The sequence below is a fragment of the Suncus etruscus genome, chromosome 1 (assembly GCF_024139225.1).
Source record: "Suncus etruscus isolate mSunEtr1 chromosome 1, mSunEtr1.pri.cur, whole genome shotgun sequence".
In the NCBI taxonomy this organism is placed as follows: domain Eukaryota; kingdom Metazoa; phylum Chordata; class Mammalia; order Eulipotyphla; family Soricidae; genus Suncus; species Suncus etruscus.
In genome coordinates this window covers 173,996,623-174,017,438 of record NC_064848.1, presented here as the reverse complement: position 1 = coordinate 174,017,438, position 20,816 = coordinate 173,996,623, and the positions used below count along the sequence as shown (strand labels likewise).

Here is a 20,816-nt window from a genome sequence, read left to right as displayed (position 1 = left end):
AAGAAAAAATTTGGAATGAGCAATCCAGCTATCAGGACAATTCTTTAAGTGAAACACAAGCTTTTTAAATTTTGTTTTGTTTTTGGACCACACCTGATGATAATCAGGGCTTACTCCTGGCTCTACAACTAGGATTTATGTCTGGCAGTGCACAGACATCAACCCTGGGTTGGTCCAAGTGTAAGGCAAAAGCCCTATCTGCTATACTATCACTCTAGCCCCAAGTGAAACATAAACATAATGTATGCCTTTCTGAGCAGTATAGAACAAATTCTTATTTTATGTGAATTTACCTCTTCATACTAGGAGAGAATTAAGGCTTCTGTTTGCTCTTTCTTTTTCAGGAAGCAAAGCTAACAGATCAGTTACCACTTATCATTGTGTGTGATCGATTTGACTTTGTTCATGATTTGGTGCTCTATTTATATAGAAATAATCTCCAGAAGTACATAGAGATATATGTACAGAAGGTGAGTCATATTTAGATAACTTAAAAATGTAAAATGTAGGGGCTGGAGAGATAGCATGGAAGTAAGGCATTTGCCTTTCATGCAGAAGGTCATTGGTTCAAATCCCGGCATCCCATATGGTCCCCGAGCCTGCCAGGAGCGATTTCTGAGTGTGGAGTCAGGAGTAACCCCTGGCACTGCAGGGTGTGACCCAAAAATCAAAAAAAAAAAAATTAAAATGTAATAGTGTAGGTTTTTACTTGTATGTTTAAACTCTAGAAACCCAACCTAGCATATAGTAGGTTTTTAATAAGTACTTTAGAATCTCCTTAGGAAAATAGAGGTATGTATTAAAATTAAAAAATAATAATAAACGTATCTGTTTACAATTCTGCCTAGGAGGAATGGTCAGCTACAATGATTTTCAACATTTTTCCCAGCAGAATCCTTTTTGAGTTAAGATTTTAAATACATGCTAAGTATATAAAACAAAATAACTGATGAAAAATTCTGTCACTTATACCCTGCTTTATATAGGCCATGAAGAATCTGTAGCACTAAAGATGCTAAAAGCCATTTTAAAATCATCTTAAATAGACATATTAAAAAGCCATGTTTAAAACTATCTTTCATATAGAAGCTATCTTTTTATTCCAGAAATAGAGAGGTTTGCTCTAATGAAGGACTTAAGATAATGTTCCATAGTGATTCTATAACTGTGGTTTTTTTAGACTTCCTTGCTAAGGTAATTAACCAAGCTAGGCTTCTTACTAAATTGTTTAATTACAAACTTAGGCTTTCCACTTATTACTGCATTTTAAAAACGAGTTTAAAGGAAGGAAATGAGCTTTATCTTTTATTCTTGTTCTGCTCAACTTATTAATAACATTTGAAACCATAGGTGAATCCAAGTCGACTTCCTGTGGTTATTGGAGGATTACTTGATGTTGATTGTTCTGAAGACGTCATCAAAAGTTTGATTCTTGTTGTTAGAGGTCAATTCTCTACTGATGAGCTTGTTGCAGAGGTTGAAAAGAGGAACAGGTATTGTAGTACTTCTTAAATTTTAGTAAGTGTAGAATTAGTAATCTCCCTTACCGTGGCAATGGATAACCTCTCAGTGGACGAGTAACACGAAGATCACAATTACCTATAGAGTAACATCTAATTTCAAACTCAGAACCTAGCTATATAGCACTGAAAATGTATTTCCTAAGACATTACAGCTGTCATTTAAAAATTCTTAACCTGGTTGATCACATTGCCACATATTTATATGACTTCGTTTATATTTTCAGTGCAAAGTATTTAAAAACTTTTTTAGTTATATTTGATACCAGTAGTTTTAGTAACTAATTCTGCTTTGATGTGTGCTGTTTCTCCTGTTTTCTGGAAGTGGGCTTCCCCAGGTGTGTTGAGCAACCTCCAGAAATGCACCCAGCATTGTTTAGGGGATCATGTAGTGAACGGTTCAAACTCAGGAACCCCACCACATTTTTAGCATATGCCCCTGGCAACTGATCATAGTCCCTGGTGTTTCTTTAAGTATGATGACAGGAAAGAGTCCCCTGTGTTAAACTGATTGTTAATTTGAATCTTAATATATTATTAATTCCTAGTTCCCAATTGAAGATATTCTGAATGCATGCTTCTAATACTAAACAGTGAAGTCTTGCTAGTTTTTTGAAAAATACATATTTTATCAATATTAACAAAAGCTTTTTACTTGTGACATTTTGATGTATTTCATTCTTTTTCTTTTTTTGATGTATTTCAGAAAGTGCTAAAGTAAATGAGGTTGATATTTACTCTAGTTACGGAAAGGACCAAAGAAACCAGTTTAAATTGTTATTGGTGTCTTACTGATGCTATTCATAGAATTTATATTTGACTATTTCAAAAGTGGGACAATTCTGCATTTCGAAAATAATGGAGCACAACTCTAGAGTTGTACTTGCCTTACAAGGCTTAACTCGGGTTCAGTTCCCAGCACTCCATATGATCCCCAGATTGAGCTCCAGAGTGATTCCTGAGCACTGCTTGGATGTGGCCCAAGAATGACAAAAAAAATATTTTGACGCTGACATTTCAACTTTGTGCAGAAATTTTAGTGACTATGTCATAGTAATTTAACATTTAGAAAGAAGTTTTGTCATTCTGAAAACAATTCTGTATATTCAGAGCACAGCTAGATTTTTACAGTTAAACAATTACTTGTTTTGTTTTGTTTAGTTTTGGGGCCACACCGGGCGGCACTCAGGAATTACTCCTGGCTCTGCGCTCAGAAATGCCTCTTGGCAGGCTTGGGGAACCATATGGGATGCCAGGAATTGAACCTGGATCTGTCTCGGGTTGGCCGCATGCAAGGCAAACTCTCTACCACTGTGCTATCACTCCAGCTCCAACAATTTGGTTTTAAGTAACAAATTGAATTGTGATGAGTTAGGCTTAATTAGAATTATACTACTTAGTCAGTAGTATAGGCGTGCTTTAACCTTTAGTCTTTCAGTTGACACAGCACACAGACATCTCCTTGGGTTGCACATGAATAAAGAAGCTTGAATTTTAAAATTGTCTTTAAGGGCAGAAGAAAGTACAGTGGGTGGGGCATTTCTTTTCTTTCTTTTTTTTTTTTTTTTTTTTTTTTTTGCATATGGCTGACCTGGGCTATCTCCAGCATCCTATGGGGTCCCCAAACATTGCCAGGAATAATCCCTGAGCATTGCCAAGAATAATCCCTGGTGGGATGTCGGGATCACCTCTCCAAAAAAAGGTGTTAAATGCTAGAGCATTCATAAACTGCACAAATACAATAACCAAAATAATGCCTTCCTATTGTTTCTCTGGCTGCTTTTTTTTGGTTTGGGGCCACTCAGGACAGTGCTCAGGAGCTGCTCCCCACTCACTGCTTTGAGGGTCATTCCCAATTCTGCTCAGCACCAGGTAATGCAAGGATTAAACCCAGGCCTTAGGCGTGCAAAGCATGCTTACTAGTCCTCTGACTGCTTTTACTATTTAAACTAAGGAAAAAGTGTCATGGTCCATCTGTTCGTGAAAGAATAAACTATATAGTTTAGTAAAATCAAGACCTTTAGTGGAATGTTCATAGGGGTGCTAGAATTATTAAGCCTAAAGTTACTCCTTGATCATAAGTACAGTTGTATGTTAACGTGTTAAATAAAGTTGATAATCAGGTCATCTGCTATGTTCTTTACCACATCTCATTCTACTGCTACCCTTTATTTAAACATCTAAATCTTGCCCAATTTCAAATATAATTTTTTAGAGCATGAAAAAGAATATTATGGACCAGAAGATACTTAAATAGCATATCAGGAGTGAATAATATTCTTAAAAATTCTTAATAATACCATGTGTTTCTGTTTTCTACTAGATTGAAACTGCTTCTTCCCTGGCTAGAGGCCCGAATTCATGAGGGCTGTGAAGAACCTGCTACTCACAATGCATTAGCCAAAATTTACATAGACAGTAATAACAATCCAGAGAGATTTCTTCGAGAAAATCCATATTACGACAGCCGTGTTGTTGGAAAGTATTGTGAGAAAAGAGATCCACATCTAGCCTGTGTTGCCTATGAACGTGGTCAGTGTGATCTGGAACTTATCAATGTGAGTATTACTCATCAGTTGAAAGTATAGAAAACATTTTATAGAGAACGTGCATTTAGAAAATAATCTGTTGTGTATTTTAAAATTATTAATGGGGCTGGCGAGGTGGCGCTAGAGGTAAGGTGTCTGCCCTGTAAGCGCTAGCCAAGGAAGGACCGCGGTTCGATTCCCTGGCGTTCCATATGGTCCCCCCCAAGCCAGGGGCTTAGTCAGGAGTAACCCCTGAGCATCAAACGGATATTGCCCAAAAAAAAAAAAAAAATAGAATTACTAAAATTTTGAGTTAAGCCTATTTTTCAATAGTTATGCTCTTAAAATGGTTAAAATGGTTTTCATCTAACATTTTAATCCACTAGTTTTCTTTAATTGAAACATTATGAAATAAAGTTACAAAGTTCTTCATGATTGAGTTTCAATGTACAGCACCCTTCACCAGTGCACATATCCTGCCACTGGTGTACCCTTTCCCTCTGCCCTCCCCCAGGCCTGTTTCTGTGGCAGACTGTTGTCTTCTGTCTCTCTCCCATTTTTTCTTTTAGACACTGTAAAGCCATTAGTTTTATTGCTTATGTCACAATTTCAAACACTAGCTTTGTTTCTTGTATCACATTTCTAAATGCACACACCAATACATCAGGTATTGATTTTGATACGGATCTTTATTTATAACTTTGTTGTTATTTGGTGTGGGTGTTCTTTTGGGGGTGGGCCACACCCGAGGCAGTGCTCAGAGCTTACTCCTGTTTCTGTTCCTGGAGTTATGAAGAACCGTATACTATACGAGGGATTGAACCCAGGTCATTCTATTGTTTGTTTTTGGGGACCCACCTAGTGATGCTTAGGGATTCCTCCTAATTCTGTGCTTAGGGATTGCTCCCAGATGTGCTCATGTGACCATTTAAGTAAGTGCTGGGATCCCTTACCAACTTCATACAGAGCATACACTTAGTCTACTAAGCTGTCTCTGGCCCAGCAAATTTTTAGTCATATGAAAATATGTTTATAAATTCTTAATTTATACTTAAAATGTTTAAGGATACTATATTGTTTGGCGACACACCCAATAGTGGTCAGAGGTTACTTGTGACTCTGCACTCTGGGATTGCTCCCAGCAGAGGCACATTTTGGAGTATCTGGGATTTAACTGATTAGTTGTATGCCATCCAAGTGTGCTACCCTCTGTACTCTAGCTACAGATACTCTCATTTTTATTGATTTTTTTTTGTTTCATTTTTTGTTTGTTTTGGGGTCACACCTGGCAGGCTCAGGGGACCACATGGGATGCCGGGACTCAAACCACAGTCCTTCTGCATGCAAAGCAAATGCCCCACCTCCATGCTATCTACTCTCGTTTTTATACCTAAAGTGAATGTTTAAGGATACTCTTTTTCAGTGAAGTAGAATGTTTTAAAATATTTACTTAGGGGCTTGAGTGATAGCACAGCAGTAGGGCTTTTTGCCTTGCATGCTGCTGACCCGGGACACACCTAGGTTTGATCCCCATAAAGGACCATATGGTCTCCTAACCTGCTAGGACCGATTCCTGAGCACAGAACCAGGAGTAACCCCTGAGCAATGGCAGGTGTGGCCCAAAAACTAAAAAAAGTAAAAAAAGATATTTACTTAGATAAATGTGAGGAGAGAGGGGGTTACTTATTAAGGCTTCTCCAGAGCAGAAAAAAAAAACTCCTTTTTGTGTGTTTGTGCTCTTATTTTTGTTTTTGGGGCCATACCTGATGATTCTCAAGGATTATTTTTACTTCTGCAATTAGCAACTAGTTGGTAGTGCTCTACTGTTAGTAATTAATTACTCTTGGTAGTAGGGAACTTCTGGGATGCTGGGGATTGAGTCTAGGTCAGTGGAGGGCAAGGCAAAGCAAGTGCCCTACCCACTGTACTATCTTTCCGACGCCAGTCTTTCTTTTCTTTTCTTTTTTTTTTTAGTGGATTGTCCATCTCTTTGAGTTTCTTTAATGCTTCTACTTGATTAGCTTTACATAATATATTTCCATCCAGAATATTATTTAAATTATATGTCTTTCTCATGCTATTTTCTCATGCCATCTTTCATGCAGAGGAAATGCCTATCTTGTGCTAATTTCTAAAAAAAAACAAGTTATCCTGGGCACAAGCGGTCCCCTGGTGTCTCATATGGTCCCCCAAGCCAAGAGCGATTTCTGAGTGCATAGTCACGAGTAACCCCTGAACATCACCGGATGTGACCCCCCCCAAAAGAAAAAGTTATTCGTTTTCTTTATTGTATATTTTCCCTTGAGAATATTATCTTTCCCAAATTCATTTTTTAATGATTTTTTTAAATTATTATAAGTTGCAATTTAAAGATTTGTTTCTAACATTTATTTCACCTTTATCAGTCATGATTCACATATTTCTGTGTTCTGAAGTATTGTTTTATATTCAAACTGCCAGTTTTTGAAAATTTTGTTTGTTTATTGGGGTTTCTAGGCCACACCTGGTCACACTTGGGTTACTTCTGGCTCTGCACTCAGAAATCACTCCTGGCAGATTGGGCATATAGGATGCAGGGGATCGAACCCAGTTGGATGCCAGCAAGGCAAATGCCCTATCCACTGTGCTATCACTCCTGCCCCTTTGTCCAGTTAACTAATTTGTTTATTTTCAAACTGCCAGGTTTTGACTGATAGAAATCCATTTACTCTCTTCTTCTTCTTCTTCTTCTTCTTTTTTTTTTTTTTTAAGATTTTGGGCTACACCTGTGACACTCAGGGGTTACTCCTAGCTATGCACTCAGAAATCGCTCCTGGCTTGGATCACCATATGGGATGCTGGAGGATTGAACCATAGTTCGTCCTGGCTCAGCTGCTTTCGAGGCAAATGCTGCACCATTGCTCTGTCAACCCCCTCCCCCCCCTTTTTTTTTTTGCTGTTTTCTATATCATGGCATCATTGTCTTTTGAGAACTTCCTTACTTTCTGGCAGAATAAGTATGCTAGGGGCCGGAGTAGTGTTGCAAGTTGTAGGACATTTGCCTTGCACACACTAACCTAGGACAGACCACAGTTCAATCCCCTGGCATCCCATATAGTCCTCCAAGCCAGGAGCGATTTCTGAGCACATAGCCAGGAGTAAACCCTGAGCATCACCGGTATGGTCCAAAAAGCAAAATATAAATTAAATAAATAAATAAACAAACAAACAAACAAATAAATAAATAAATAAATAAATAAAATAAAGAATAAGTAAGTTAGACTTTCCCTTCCCTTCCAGCACAGATACCAGTTATTTACCTGGTACTTTTGATTTTTGTTTGTTTGTTTGTTTGGGGGCCATCACTGGCTTAATTTACTACTGATTTTGTGCACAAGGACCACTCTTATGGTGCTCAGAGGACTAGATGGGTACTGGGGATCAAACCTGGGTTGGCTACATGCAAGGCAAAAGCCTTACCTATTGTACTTATTACCCTTCAGGCCCAAAAGAGGACTTTTTAAAACAAATTAAAAGTCAGATACAGGGGCCGGCGAGATAACATGGAGGTAAGGCTTTTGCCTTCCGTGCAGAAGGACGGTGATTTGAATCTCGTCATCCCATATGGTTCCCTGTGCCTGCAGGGGTGATTTCTGAGCTGCTGGGTGTGACCCAAAAACCAAAAAAAAAAATTCAGATACAGATTCTTTTTTTTTGGGGGGGGGCACACCCGTTTGATGCTCAGGGGTTACTCCTGACTAGGTGTTCAGAAGTTGCCCCTGGCTTGGGGGGACCATATGGGACGCGGGGGGATCGAACCGCGGTCCCAATCTTTCCTTGGCTAGTGCTTGCAAGGCAGACACCTTACCTCTAGCACCACCTTGCCGGCCCCCAGATTCTAAGTGTATTTGCTTCTAGGATCATTGGTCAGAACTAGAAATACATGCCTTTATGTATATACATAAATTAATAGATATTGAAGATATAATTTCATGGAATGAATAACACAAGGTAAAACACTGAAAGAGAAATATGTGAAGGTCTCTTAACCATATATTAATGCAGATTAAAAACATCTATAATAGGGGCCTTTTTTTTTTAATGACTTAGCTTTTTGTTTGTTTGGGGTTTTTTTTGGCTTTTGGGTCACACACGGCGGAACTCAGGGGTTACTCCTGGTTCTGTGTTCAGAAATCACCCCTGGCAGGCTTGCTGGACCATATGGGATGCCGGGATTCAAAACAAAGAATGGAAAAATACATTTAATAGTGAAAAGAAAAATATAGTCACTAGAAAGAGACTTCAATATTCCCAGATGTGGGGCTTAGTTGATAGGTCTTTAAAAATAAGCTACTATAATATGTAAAGACTAGATAATAAGTTGTGGATAAGACAGACTCTGCTGGGCCCCTTAAGCTTGGCAGACATTTTGGGGCTTCCCCTGGCTTGCTTCAACCTGGGAACTTTGATCTTCTCTGGTATTCATCCCCTGACGGCTTGCCTCGGCTGAGGCGAGTCTTTCTGGGCCGGAGTTGCGGATAAAGCTGACTCTGCTGGCCCCGTTAAGCCCACCTATAAGGGGTCGAAGCACTCCACCTAGCCAATGAATACCACCACAACATGTAGAAAAACCCACAGCATAAGCGTGACAATGGGGAAACTACTCAGACCAACATCAGCCTTAGAGAATGAAGATGGAAACTCTGATGACCCAACAATGGCCAACCACCTAAGCAGTCTTTCAGAAATGGAGTTTAGAGAAGAAATATGGAGGATGCTCACAGAACTCAAAGAAAGTATAGATCAGAACACTAATAACAATCAAGAGAATATGAAGATTTAAATCAGAAAACTCCAAACTGAAATATCAGGTCAAATAACAGATCTGAAAAACTCAGTAGACGAATTGAAGAACATAATGGATGAGCTTTCTAACAGGTTAAAAGCAGCTGAGGATAGAATTAGTGCACTGGAAGATGTGATGTATAACAACTTTACACAGAAGAGATTGGAAAAAAGCCTTAAATCAAATGATCAGACAATGGAAAAACTACTCAAAGAATATGAGCAGATGAAAATAGAAGTCTTTATAAGCTCAACAGAAACAACTTTAGAATCATTGGAGTCCCAGAGACCCAAGAAGAAAATCTCCAGGAAGAATCAACAGTCAAGAACATCATCACAGAGAAACTACCAGAGCTAAAGAAAACATGTGACCAAATCCTGCATGCCCGAAGAGTACCAGCTAAAAAAGACCCCAGGAGAAACACCCCAAGACACATCCTAGTCACATTGATGAATCCCACAGATAGAGATAGAATACTGCAAGCAGCAAGATCAAAAAGGGAAATTACATTCCAGGGAGCATCCTTGAAATTTACAGCAGACTTGTCACCAGCAACACTCAAGGCCAGAAGGCAGTGGTGGGATATAGTGACAAAACTCAATGAAATAAATGCTTCACCAAGAATACTGCACCCAGCAAAACTCACTTTCAGGTTTGAAGGAAGTAAACATGGCTTCACAGATAAACAACAGCTCAAAAACTTTACAGACTCAAAACCAGCCTTAAAAGAAAAACTGAAAGATCTATTCTAAAGACAAGACAGAACAAAAACACACCAAACGATGGCAATAAATCCCATGACAATTATTTCTCTCAATGTCAATGGACTAAATGCACCCATTAAGAGGCACAGAGTGGCGAAATGGATCAAAAAACTGAAGTCAACTTTCTGCTGCTTACAAGAAACACACCTGAATAGTCAGAATAAACATAGACTCAAAATCAAAGGCTGGAGGAAAATCATTCAAGCAAACAGCACCCTTAAAAAAGCGGGGGTGGCCATATTAATATCAGATGACACAAACTTTATACTCAGAAAAGTTGTAAGGGACAAAGATGGATATTATGTACTAATCAAGGGATATGTATAGCAGGAAGAAATTACTAAACATATACGCACCCAATGAGGGACCAGCAAAGTAATACAATTGTTGACAAATCTGAAAAAGGATACAATATTAACACAATAATTGTGGGAGACCTCAACACAGGCTTATCAACACTTGATAGGTCAACCAAATGGAAACCCAACAAAAATATACTAGACCTGAAAAGAGAAATGGAAGAAAGAGGCCTAGTAAATATATATAGGACATTCCATCCTCAGAAACCTGGATACACATTCTTTTCCAACGTACACGGGTCATTCTCCAGGATAGACCACATGCTGGCACATAAAACATACCTCCATAAAATCAAGAAGATAGAGATTTTGCAGGCTACCTTTGCTGACCACAAGGCTCTGAAGTTAGATGTGAACTACAAAGGGACACAGAAGAAAACTTTTATAACACCTGGAAATTAAACAGTCTACTACTGAACAACCAGTGGGTCCGAGATGAAATCAAAGAAGAAATCAAAAATTTCTTGGAAACAAATGACAATGAAAACACAAACTATCAGAACCTATGGGGTACAGCAAAAGCGGTACTGAGAGGAAAATTTATAGCTTTGCAAGCACACATCAGGAAGGAAGAAGGAGCATACATGAATAGCTTAATGACACAGCTTATAGAATTAGAAAATGATCAACAAAAGAAACTAAAAATAGGGAGACAGAAGGAAATAAAGCTGAGAGCAGAAATCAATGAAATGGATTTTTTTTAACGACTTAGGTTTGTTTTTTGGTTTTTTTTTTTTTTGGCTTTTGGGTCACACACAGTGGAACTCAGGGGTTACTCCTGGTTCTGTTCAGAAATCACCCCTGGCAGGCTTGAGGGACTATATGGGATGCCGGGATTCGAACAGCCGTCCATCCTGTGTTGGTTGCATGCAAAGCAAATGCCTTACTGCTGTGCTATCGCGCCATCCCCAGATAGGGGCCTATTAAAGCATTGGTAGAGATTAAAAAAAAAAAAAAAAGGTCAGAACTAAATATCCAAGCCAAAGTCAATAACAGTGGAATCAAGAGACCCAAAACCTACCAATCTAAACTTTAAATGGGTGTATTACATGTGTTATACAGGGTGGTGGTGGCAAAGGGATACACTCTGGGAACATGGTGGAGGGAGGTCAACACTGGAAATCTGGTTTGCCCTGATTCATTGTATGACTGAAACCCAACTATGAAGGACTTTGTAAGTAAATCATAATGGTTTCAATTAAATTAAAATTTTAAAAAATCTATAATAAAGCATAATACAGACAATAGAATACAAAATTTTAAAAAGATGCTGTTTCCAGTGTAGTTAATAACGTTTTTCTGTTGGTTGAATTTAAAAAAAAAAAAATACAACTTGGGGCCCGGAGAGATAGCACAGCGGCGTTTGCCTTGCAAGCAGCCGATCCAGGGCCAAAGGTGGTTGGTTCGAATCCTGGTGTCCCATATGGTCCCCCGTGCCTGCCAGGAGCTATTTCTGAGCAGACAGCCAGGAGTAACTCCTGAGCACCGCCGGGTGTGGCTCAAAAATAAAAAAATAAATAAATAAATAAAATAAAAAATACAACTTGACTTTTATCTATGTAACATATGTAAAAGAGATTTTTTTCCCCCTAGGAAATATTAAACGGTATAACTGATGATGAAATAACCTTTAAAAAGTAATGGATGGGGCCGGGCGGTGGCGCTAAAGGTAAGGTGCCTGCCTTGACTGCGCTAACCTCGGACGGACCACGGTTCGATCCCCCGGCGTCCCATATGGTCCCCCAAGCCAGGAGCGACTTCTGAGCGCATAGCCAGGAGTAACCCCTGAGCGTCACCGGGTGTGGCCCAAAAACCAAAAAAAAAAAAAGTAATGGGCTTTCTTTGTGTTGTTTTTTGTTTGGGGGCCACATCTGGCATTGTACAGGGGTTACTTCTGGCTTTGGGCTTAGAAATTACTATGGGGGGAACCATAGGAGATGCTAGGGATCAAACCTCGGTCAGCCACATGCATGGCAAACTCCCTACCCTCTGTGCTATCACTCTGGTGCCTGTAAACTTACTTTTTACCAAAATTAATCTTGAATATCTTATTTAGGTTTGCAATGAGAATTCCCTCTTCAAAAGTCTTTCCCGATATCTGGTACGACGAAAGGATCCAGAATTGTGGGGTAGTGTGCTATTGGAAAGCAATCCCTATAGGAGACCCCTAATTGACCAGGTAAGATGGGGAAATGAGTTTAAGGTGCTTCTTTTAAAGATAAATAAAAATTCTTGTCATAAACTCACATTACCCTTATTTAACTGAAGAAAATTAAAATCATACAGAAACATGTAATAAATGTTGAAAATAATACATATCTTCCCATAAAAATAGTTCTTAAATGACTGAGCAGTAATAAAACTCTCATTTTGTTAGTTTGAAGGAAAAACAATAGGAAATTAAATACTTAATGACCAAGTATTTCTCTTATTTATACATGAGAAGCATCTAAAATATTTTGTAATGTTCAAGATAATATTTCAGCATAGAGTGAGAATTGATGAGAGAAAATACAGGCCAGTTAGAGAACAAGTTCACTATTGTTAGCATGAAACTGCAAAGAAGGTACAAATTTTAAACATTACTATGAAATAGGAAAAAAATGTGAATGTGAAACTATTATAGGAAGCATTTCTAAGGCTTATTAATATTTAAGAATTAATTGTAAAATGATTAGATTGATAACTTATTAACTTTATTAACTACACAATAATGATTTAGTATCATGATTGATATAATGATCCACATCTGTGTAGTTGAATTATGTTCTCAAAGTTGAACCCATGTAAAAATAAATGCAGAGTTGATTTTTTTAGTCAATCAAAAAAGAAATTATTTTTAACAGTGGAAATATATATGCAATGGGCATGTGTAGGTTTGTATGGCAATATTTTTGGATGGTAAGTTTAAGGATGTGATTTTCTTCATTCCTTTTCTATGTATGTTTTCTAATGGGAAACTTAGTATGTTCAAGACCATCTTGAGTCTCAGTACTTTGCTTTATATTTTTTGTAGGTTGTACAGACAGCCTTGTCTGAGACCCAGGACCCTGAAGAAGTATCAGTAACTGTCAAAGCTTTTATGACTGCAGATCTGCCTAATGAACTCATTGAGCTGCTAGAGAAAATTGTCCTTGATAACTCTGTATTCAGTGAACACAGGTATTTAGTGATAGCAGTGAGTCCTTAGGGTATGGCCTGTCCTTTCTACACTGGAACAAAGAGATATTGGGGAATACTGTCTTGAGCTTTCATTTTATAGAAAACTTTTCTGATTGCCTGCTCAAGTAAAAAAATACTTGTAGCAGTGACATTCTATTGTTTGCTTGATTATTTTGACATCCAAATGAGCTGAAGAATTCCTACTCCATCCCTGCAGACTATTCTGTTTTGGAAATTAAACCTGGATGTCTCCTGCATGGAGGCATTCACTCAGCCCATTAAGTTAACTCAATTCTCAGATTACATGCATTTACGTTTTACATGCAATTAAAATTCTCAGATCTCATGCATTTACTTTTTTTTTTTTGGTTTTTGGTTCACACCCGGCAGTGCTCAGGGGCTGCTCCTGGCAGGCTCGGGGGACCAGATGGGATGCCAGGATTCGAACCACCGTCCTTCTGCATCTAAGGCACCTTAGACTGCCTTACCGCTGTGCTATCTCTCTGGCCCCATGCATTTACTTTTTATGGTTACTCAACTTTTACAACATTGCATTTAAGTATATTATTTTTTAATTATTATTATGGGCCACACCATGTGGAGTGACTTTGCACTCAGGAATTCTGGTGGTGTTCGGGGATCAGTATGGGTGTGATGCTCGGTAAGCCTCATGCGAGGTAAACTCCTTATGTACTCACTATGCTAATGATCCTGCCCTTATTTTCTTATAGGAACCTTCAGAACCTCCTCATCCTCACTGCAATTAAGGCTGATCGTACACGTGTTATGGAGTATATTAACCGCCTGGATAATTATGATGCCCCAGATATTGCCAATATTGCCATCAGCAATGAACTGTTTGAAGAAGCGTTTGCCATTTTCAGGAAATTTGATGTTAATACTTCAGCAGTGCAGGTAAATCTGCAGATGACGTAATGTGTTGATTCATTTTATGCATACATAGTCCTCTGGGGTGGCCATAATTGGTGGCTCTGGCACTAGGAGAACTACAAAATCTTAACCATTTATTTTGTCTATAACTGATTTAAAAATGTATTATCTAGGTCTTGATTGAACATATTGGAAACTTGGATCGGGCATATGAATTTGCTGAACGCTGCAATGAACCTGCAGTCTGGAGTCAGCTTGCAAAAGCCCAGTTGCAGAAAGGCATGGTGAAAGAAGCCATTGATTCTTATATCAAAGCAGATGATCCTTCATCCTACATGGAAGTTGTTCAGGCTGCCAATACAAGTGGTATGGCTTCTTAATTTTTTTTTTTTTTGTTTATTTTGTTTTTGGGACATACCTGGTGGCACTTAGGGGTTATTCCTGGCTCTGTACACAGAAATTGCTCCTGGCAGTTTCGGGGGAATTGAACCCGGGTCCATCCTAGGCCAGCCACAGCCCTACTGCTGTGCTATCGATACAGCCTCAGCTTCTTGGTTTTTGGTTTTTGGGCCACACCCGGTGACACTTGGCTCTACACTCAGAAATCGCTCCTGGCAGGCACGGGGGATCATATGGGATGCTGGGATTCAAACCACTGTTGGTCCTGGGTTGGCTGCTTGCAAAGCAAATGCCTTACCTCTGTGCTATCTCTCTTCTTCTTAAGTGCTTGAAATTTAGCAAAATGTACTTATGAAGCTAAATCTTAAGATAGTCAGGGTCCAAAGATGTAGGTCATTGTAGAGCAAGTGTCTCATATGTGTGAGGCTCTGAGACTGAACATCATCAGCAACAAAATAGTGATTTATTCTCTTTTTATAGGGTGTTGTTTTGGGCAGTAAGCAGGGTGGGGTGTACCTGGTGATGCTCAGGATTTATTCCTGGCTTTGTACTCAATAATCACTCCTGGCAGTGCTCCAGGAACAACACAAGATGCTAGGAATTAAACCCAGGTTGCCTGCATGCAAGACCGGTGCCAAACGTGCTATACTATCTCTCTAGTTTCTGATCTGTTTAGAATTATATAGCATTTGATACTATATGATTAAAAGTGAAAATATTTAGCTTTCCATCTTCGTCTAGATAAGAAAGTTTTGTTTGTTTGTTTGTTTTTAGTTTTTAGGCCACACCTTGGCGGCGCTCAGGGGTTACTCCTGGCTCTATGCTCAGAATTGTTCTTGGCAGGCTTGGGGGACCAAATGGGATCCAGGGATTGAACCTGGGTCTGTCCTGAGTTGGCCTTGTGCAAGGCAAATGCTCTATCACTGCTATCACTCGGCCCCAAGAATTATCCTTTGTAAACTTGAAAGCTTTGTGAGGAAAATTAATTTTGCTTGAAGTTTTCTAAAATTTTTAGTTTTGTGACTTTTTTTTTATAAGAAACCAGGGAAGCAGATCAAAGTGGTTGCATACATGCTTAGTATATGCAAGGCCTTTAATTCAGCACCTCTGAGCGTAGTTCTGATGGGCCCACCAAGTGTAACTAGGAGTCACCTCTTACTAGAAATAAAAAATTAAATTGAGTGTCAAAAAGATAGTGCAGGGGTAAAAGTACTTGCCTTGCATATGCCTGACCCTAATTCTGACCTCTATTACCCGAAAGTCCCCTGAGTACTGCAGTGAATAACCTTCATGCACAGAGCTAGGAGTAGCTCCTAAGCTCCACCCCAAAAGGAAAAGAAAATTCAACTTTTCATTTGGTTTCTAAGAATACTAAAAGCATAATAGAAGTTTTGCTACTTAAATCATTTTACTGTCTGTTACTTTCTGGTTACCTTGGAAAAGAAGTAATAATTGTTACTTACTTGAAAGAAAAGTTAGGGTATTAGTGTTTGGATTCAATTTTTCCTTCTCCATACCTAGGAAACTGGGAAGAACTGGTGAAGTATTTGCAAATGGCCCGTAAGAAGGCTCGAGAGTCCTATGTGGAGACAGAATTGATATTTGCACTGGCCAAAACAAACCGCCTTGCAGAGTTAGAAGAATTCATCAATGGTCCAAATAATGCTCATATTCAACAAGTGAGTTTTTTAATTAAAATTTTAAGAAAGAAAGGATGGTGGCTCGGGGCTAAGTGATCTTAAGTGGTCTCAGGTGCATTGGTGGAGAAAAATAGGACAGAACTAAATATCCAAGCCAAAGTCGACAACAATAGATTTAAGAGACCCAATCTTTAACAGTCTAAACTTAAATGGGCCTGTTATTATGGCAGGCCAGGGAGCAAAGGGTGGTGGTATAGGACGCCCTCTGGGAACACTGGTGGAGTGAGGTCAACATTGGTGGTGGGATTGGTTTTGATTCACTGTATATGTGAAATTCAGCTATGAGGGACTTAGAAGATCACAATGGTTCCAATAAAATAAAATTTAAAAATTTTTAAGAAAGTGTAAAAATAAGGACCTAAGCAATTTTATTAGTCTATAGATTTGACATGTAACTGAGGGTTTTCAAGGAAAACCCTTACGAGAATAAATACTATTTCTTAGTATTAAATTGAGCTAAGAATTTAGAAAGAGGATTGAATCTAGTCTGATACCTAACTAATATAGAATGTTTGTTTTCTAGGTTGGGGACCGATGCTATGATGAAAAGATGTATGATGCTGCCAAGTTATTGTACAACAATGTTTCCAATTTTGGACGCTTGGCATCTACTTTGGTTCACCTGGGTGAATATCAGGCAGCTGTTGATGGAGCTAGGAAAGCTAATAGTACTCGGACGTGGAAAGAGGTATCCCTTTACCAGTTTGAAAAATTATATGCAACTTAGAAATGCTCTCTAGACTAGGTAATTAAATTAACCAGCCATGTTTACATTTTAATTCACATATTGAAATGTTTTATCTTAGGTCTGCTTTGCTTGTGTAGATGGGAAAGAGTTCCGTCTTGCTCAGATGTGTGGACTTCATATTGTAGTACATGCAGATGAATTGGAAGAACTCATCAATTACTATCAGGTAAAATGAACAGTTTTTTTATACTGTATTAACTGATATCTTTTCTTTTGCCACAGACATTCTTATCTTTTTTGTGTGTGTGTGTGTGTGTGTGGTTTTTGGGTCACACCCAGCAGTGCTCAGGGGTTATTCCTGGCTCCATGCTCAGAAATTGCTCCTGGCAGGCACGGGGTTGTGGGGGGGGGGGGCGGACACAGGACCATATGGGACGCCGGGATTCGAACCGATGACCTTCTGCATGAAAGGCAAATGCCTTACCTCCATGCTATCTCTCCGGCCCCAGACATTCTTATCTTTAATTGCACATTTCCCTCATTTAGGATCGTGGCTATTTTGAAGAACTTATTACCATGTTGGAAGCAGCATTGGGACTTGAACGTGCACATATGGGAATGTTTACCGAATTAGCTATTTTATATTCTAAATTTAAACCTCAGAAGATGAGAGAGCACCTGGAACTGTTCTGGTCCCGAGTGAATATTCCTAAGGTAACCAACTTTAAACATTAGACAATTCTAACTAGAGGCAGTGTTTTAAAATTCTTTTTTAAAGATCATTAGGTAAAATTAAAAGTCAGTCTATAAAACAATTTCTTAAATCTTATGCAGGTGCTTAGAGCTGCAGAACAAGCTCATCTCTGGGCAGAATTGGTGTTTTTGTATGACAAATATGAAGAATATGATAATGCCATTATTACTATGATGAATCATCCAACTGATGCCTGGAAAGAAGGGCAGTTCAAAGATATCATTACCAAGGTGTGTGTCTTCTTCAGAAGGTAAAGGCCATAGAAGGAGAAAACTTTAGGAAATCACTGGCTTATGAAAGAATGTTTCCCATTTTAGGTTGCCAATGTGGAACTATACTACAAGGCAATACAGTTCTACTTAGAATTCAAGCCTCTTTTGTTAAATGATTTGCTGATGGTACTTTCTCCACGACTGGATCATACTCGTGCAGTCAATTTTTTCATCAAGGTAATATTTTAAACCAAAAGTTCATACCAAGGAGCTAAAACATTTCTTGGATAATTTTTATCCACGAAACTTAAATGATGTTTAACATACTCTCTGTATTAAAGGTTAAACAGCTACCATTGGTGAAACCCTATTTGCGTTCAGTTCAGAATCACAACAACAAATCTGTGAATGAATCACTGAACAATCTCTTTATTACAGAAGAAGATTATCAGGTAAATCTGTTTATTCTTAAACGTGGGCTCATTGTAAAGTTGACTTTTTTCTTTTTTTTTTTTTTTTATCACCAGAATTTATAAAACCAGGCCTCGTTAGGTAAAGAACTCAGTCTGGTCTGGGGACACATGCATTTTCTTAATATAGCAAATGATTAACCTCCCCTATTTATTACAGAATTAGAACAGCAAGAATATTCTTAGTAAAATTTATGTTTATGCAGCAAAAAAAAGTTCATTATCCCTTAGGATTATAAACAGTAACATATATGCCTTGGATCTGATTTAGTGAGAATTTCAGTGTTGATAAATGATTACCGCACAATTAAGTACTAGATCACAGAATTTTGCTTAGATCTTGACTTTTAAAATTGCTTTAGTAAATGTATTTCCTTTATCCCTAAATATCTAGATTGCCTTAGAAAGCCTTTGATCTTTTAACTGATTCACAAAACTTACTTGATTGGTATTAACTATTCTTGGCTTTTATTGCCTAATACATTACTGTGTATGTCTTTAAATCAACTTTTCCCTAGTTAAGGATTTCCTAAAAGTGCAGTATAAGAGCTAAGGTTAAACGAGTTGCCTTCGGGCCAGAATGATAGCACAGCGGGTAGGGCCTTTGCCGTGCCCGTGGTTGATCCAGGTTCGATCTCTGCATTCCATATAGCTCCCCAAGCCTGCCAGGAGTGATTTCTAAGCAGAGCCAGAGCCACGAGTAACCCTTGAGCCCCTTCTCCCCCCAAAAAAAACCCTTAGTTTCCTTTTTTCTTTGCCTTACTACCTATTAGCATGCTTTTCTTTCAGACTCAGTTATTAACATATATAACAATATTATGTTGATATGTATTTGTTCTTGTTTGGGGGCACACCCAGTGATACTTACAGTTACTCCTGCTCTGCACTGAGGAATTTATTTCTGATGGACTGAGTCAGGGAACTATATGGAATACTGGGGATTGAACCCAGGATCCCTGCTTGCAAGGCCAAGAGCCTTACCTGTTATGTATACATTATTACTTAGGACCTTGTTATGTTGATTTGTATCAGGAGTTTTCCCAGAGCATAAAATCTTAATTAGAAATTCATTTGGGGGGCCTGAGAGATAGCATGGAGGTAGAGCATTTGCCTTGCATGCAGACGGATGGTAGTTTGAATCCCGGCATCCCATATGGTCCCCCAAGCCTGCCAGGAACAATTTCTGAGCTTAGAGCCAGGAGTAATCCCTGAGCGCAGCCAGGTGTGACCCCCCCCCCCCAAAAAGAAAAAAAGGAAAAAATTCATTTGAGGCCGGAGAGATAGCACATCAGTGGGGGATTTGCCTTGCACATGGCCGATCCAGGATAGACCTGGATTCAATTCCTGCCATCCCATATGGTCCCCTGAGCCTGCCAGGAGCAATTTCTGGGGAATTCAGGGGACTGGGTGCTGCTGAGTGTGGCCTAAAAAAGAAAAAGATTTTTCTTTTTTTTTTTTTTTTTTGTTTTTGGTTTATGAGCAACACCCAGTGGCTCGTGGGACCATACGAGATATTGGGATCTGTCCTGGGTCAGCTGCGTGCAAGGCAAACACCCTATCAACTGTGCTACCATTTTAGCCCCTATTACAAATTCTTCCTATGTTAAAATTATCCAAGTTTAAATGATTCAAGTTGATAACTGAAAACCTTAAAGAAAACCAGATAGTAAGATCTAGGAGGACTGGTCCATGATAGCAAATTTGCCATAAAGAGCTGGGAGTATAATTTTTTTTTTGTTTTTGTTTTTGGACCACACCCATGGCGCTCAGGAGTTAATCCTGGCTCTGTGCTCAGAAATTGCTCCTGGCACCAAAAAAAAAAAAAAAAAAAAAAAGAAATATAAAGGGGCCGGCGAGGTGTCGCTAGAGGTAAGGTGTCTGCCTTGCAAGCACTAGCCAAGGATCAGGACCGCGGTTAGATCCCCTGGTGTCCCATATGGTCCCCCCAAGCCAGGGGCAATTTCTGAGCACATAGCCAGGAGTAACCCCTGAGCATCAAACGGGTGTGGCTGAAAAACCAAAAAAAAAAAAAAAGAAATTGCTCCTGTTGGTCTTGGGGGACCTTATGGGATGCCGGGAATGGAACCCGATTCATCCCAGGCAGCAGCATGCAAAGCAAACACCTTTTGCTGTGCTATCTCACCAGCCCAAGAACGAGGAGTACAATTAGGGCAGAGAAAAGATTACAATGGCAATGATAGATGGAAATGATCACTTCGAACTAGACCTGGATACTGACAGGTGGTGAAGTGGCATATGATATGATATCCCTTTGTAATAGTATTGCAAACCAGTGTCTAATAAGGAAATAAAAAGGAAGACAATAAAGAAAAATGTCTTCCATAGAGGGAAATGTGCACTGGTGAAGTTTTTGGACATTGTATTACTGATTTTCAATATGAACAACTTTGTAACTGTTTTCTCATGGTGCTTCAATTAAAAAATTATTTAAAAAATAAATTAGACCTTTAGAAATTTTATACCAGTATCTTTGGGGACTTTATTGTTGTACATAATTAGATTAAAGAACTTTGGTGCTTGTTT

At 38.8% G+C, this 20,816-nt stretch overlaps 1 protein-coding gene and 1 non-coding gene across 2 annotated transcripts in view; one reads left to right on the top strand and one right to left on the bottom strand.

The window, feature by feature from the left end:
* CLTC (clathrin heavy chain) overlaps nucleotides 1-20,816 on the top strand; it is a 79,902-nt gene that overhangs the window by 49,287 nt on the left and 9,799 nt on the right. The window contains 14 exon segments of the mRNA XM_049771199.1: nucleotides 345-470; nucleotides 1,351-1,493; nucleotides 3,844-4,078; nucleotides 12,053-12,175; nucleotides 13,013-13,158; nucleotides 13,890-14,073; nucleotides 14,223-14,415; nucleotides 15,970-16,127; nucleotides 16,672-16,836; nucleotides 16,955-17,062; nucleotides 17,383-17,550; nucleotides 17,671-17,820; nucleotides 17,908-18,039; nucleotides 18,144-18,254. Of these exon segments, the coding sequence (XP_049627156.1) occupies nucleotides 345-470; nucleotides 1,351-1,493; nucleotides 3,844-4,078; nucleotides 12,053-12,175; nucleotides 13,013-13,158; nucleotides 13,890-14,073; nucleotides 14,223-14,415; nucleotides 15,970-16,127; nucleotides 16,672-16,836; nucleotides 16,955-17,062; nucleotides 17,383-17,550; nucleotides 17,671-17,820; nucleotides 17,908-18,039; nucleotides 18,144-18,254 (2,142 nt within the window).
* Nucleotides 18,318-18,458, bottom strand: LOC126030299 (small nucleolar RNA SNORA72). The gene has a single exon (XR_007503099.1). It is a non-coding gene; the product is annotated as a small nucleolar RNA SNORA72 (small nucleolar RNA).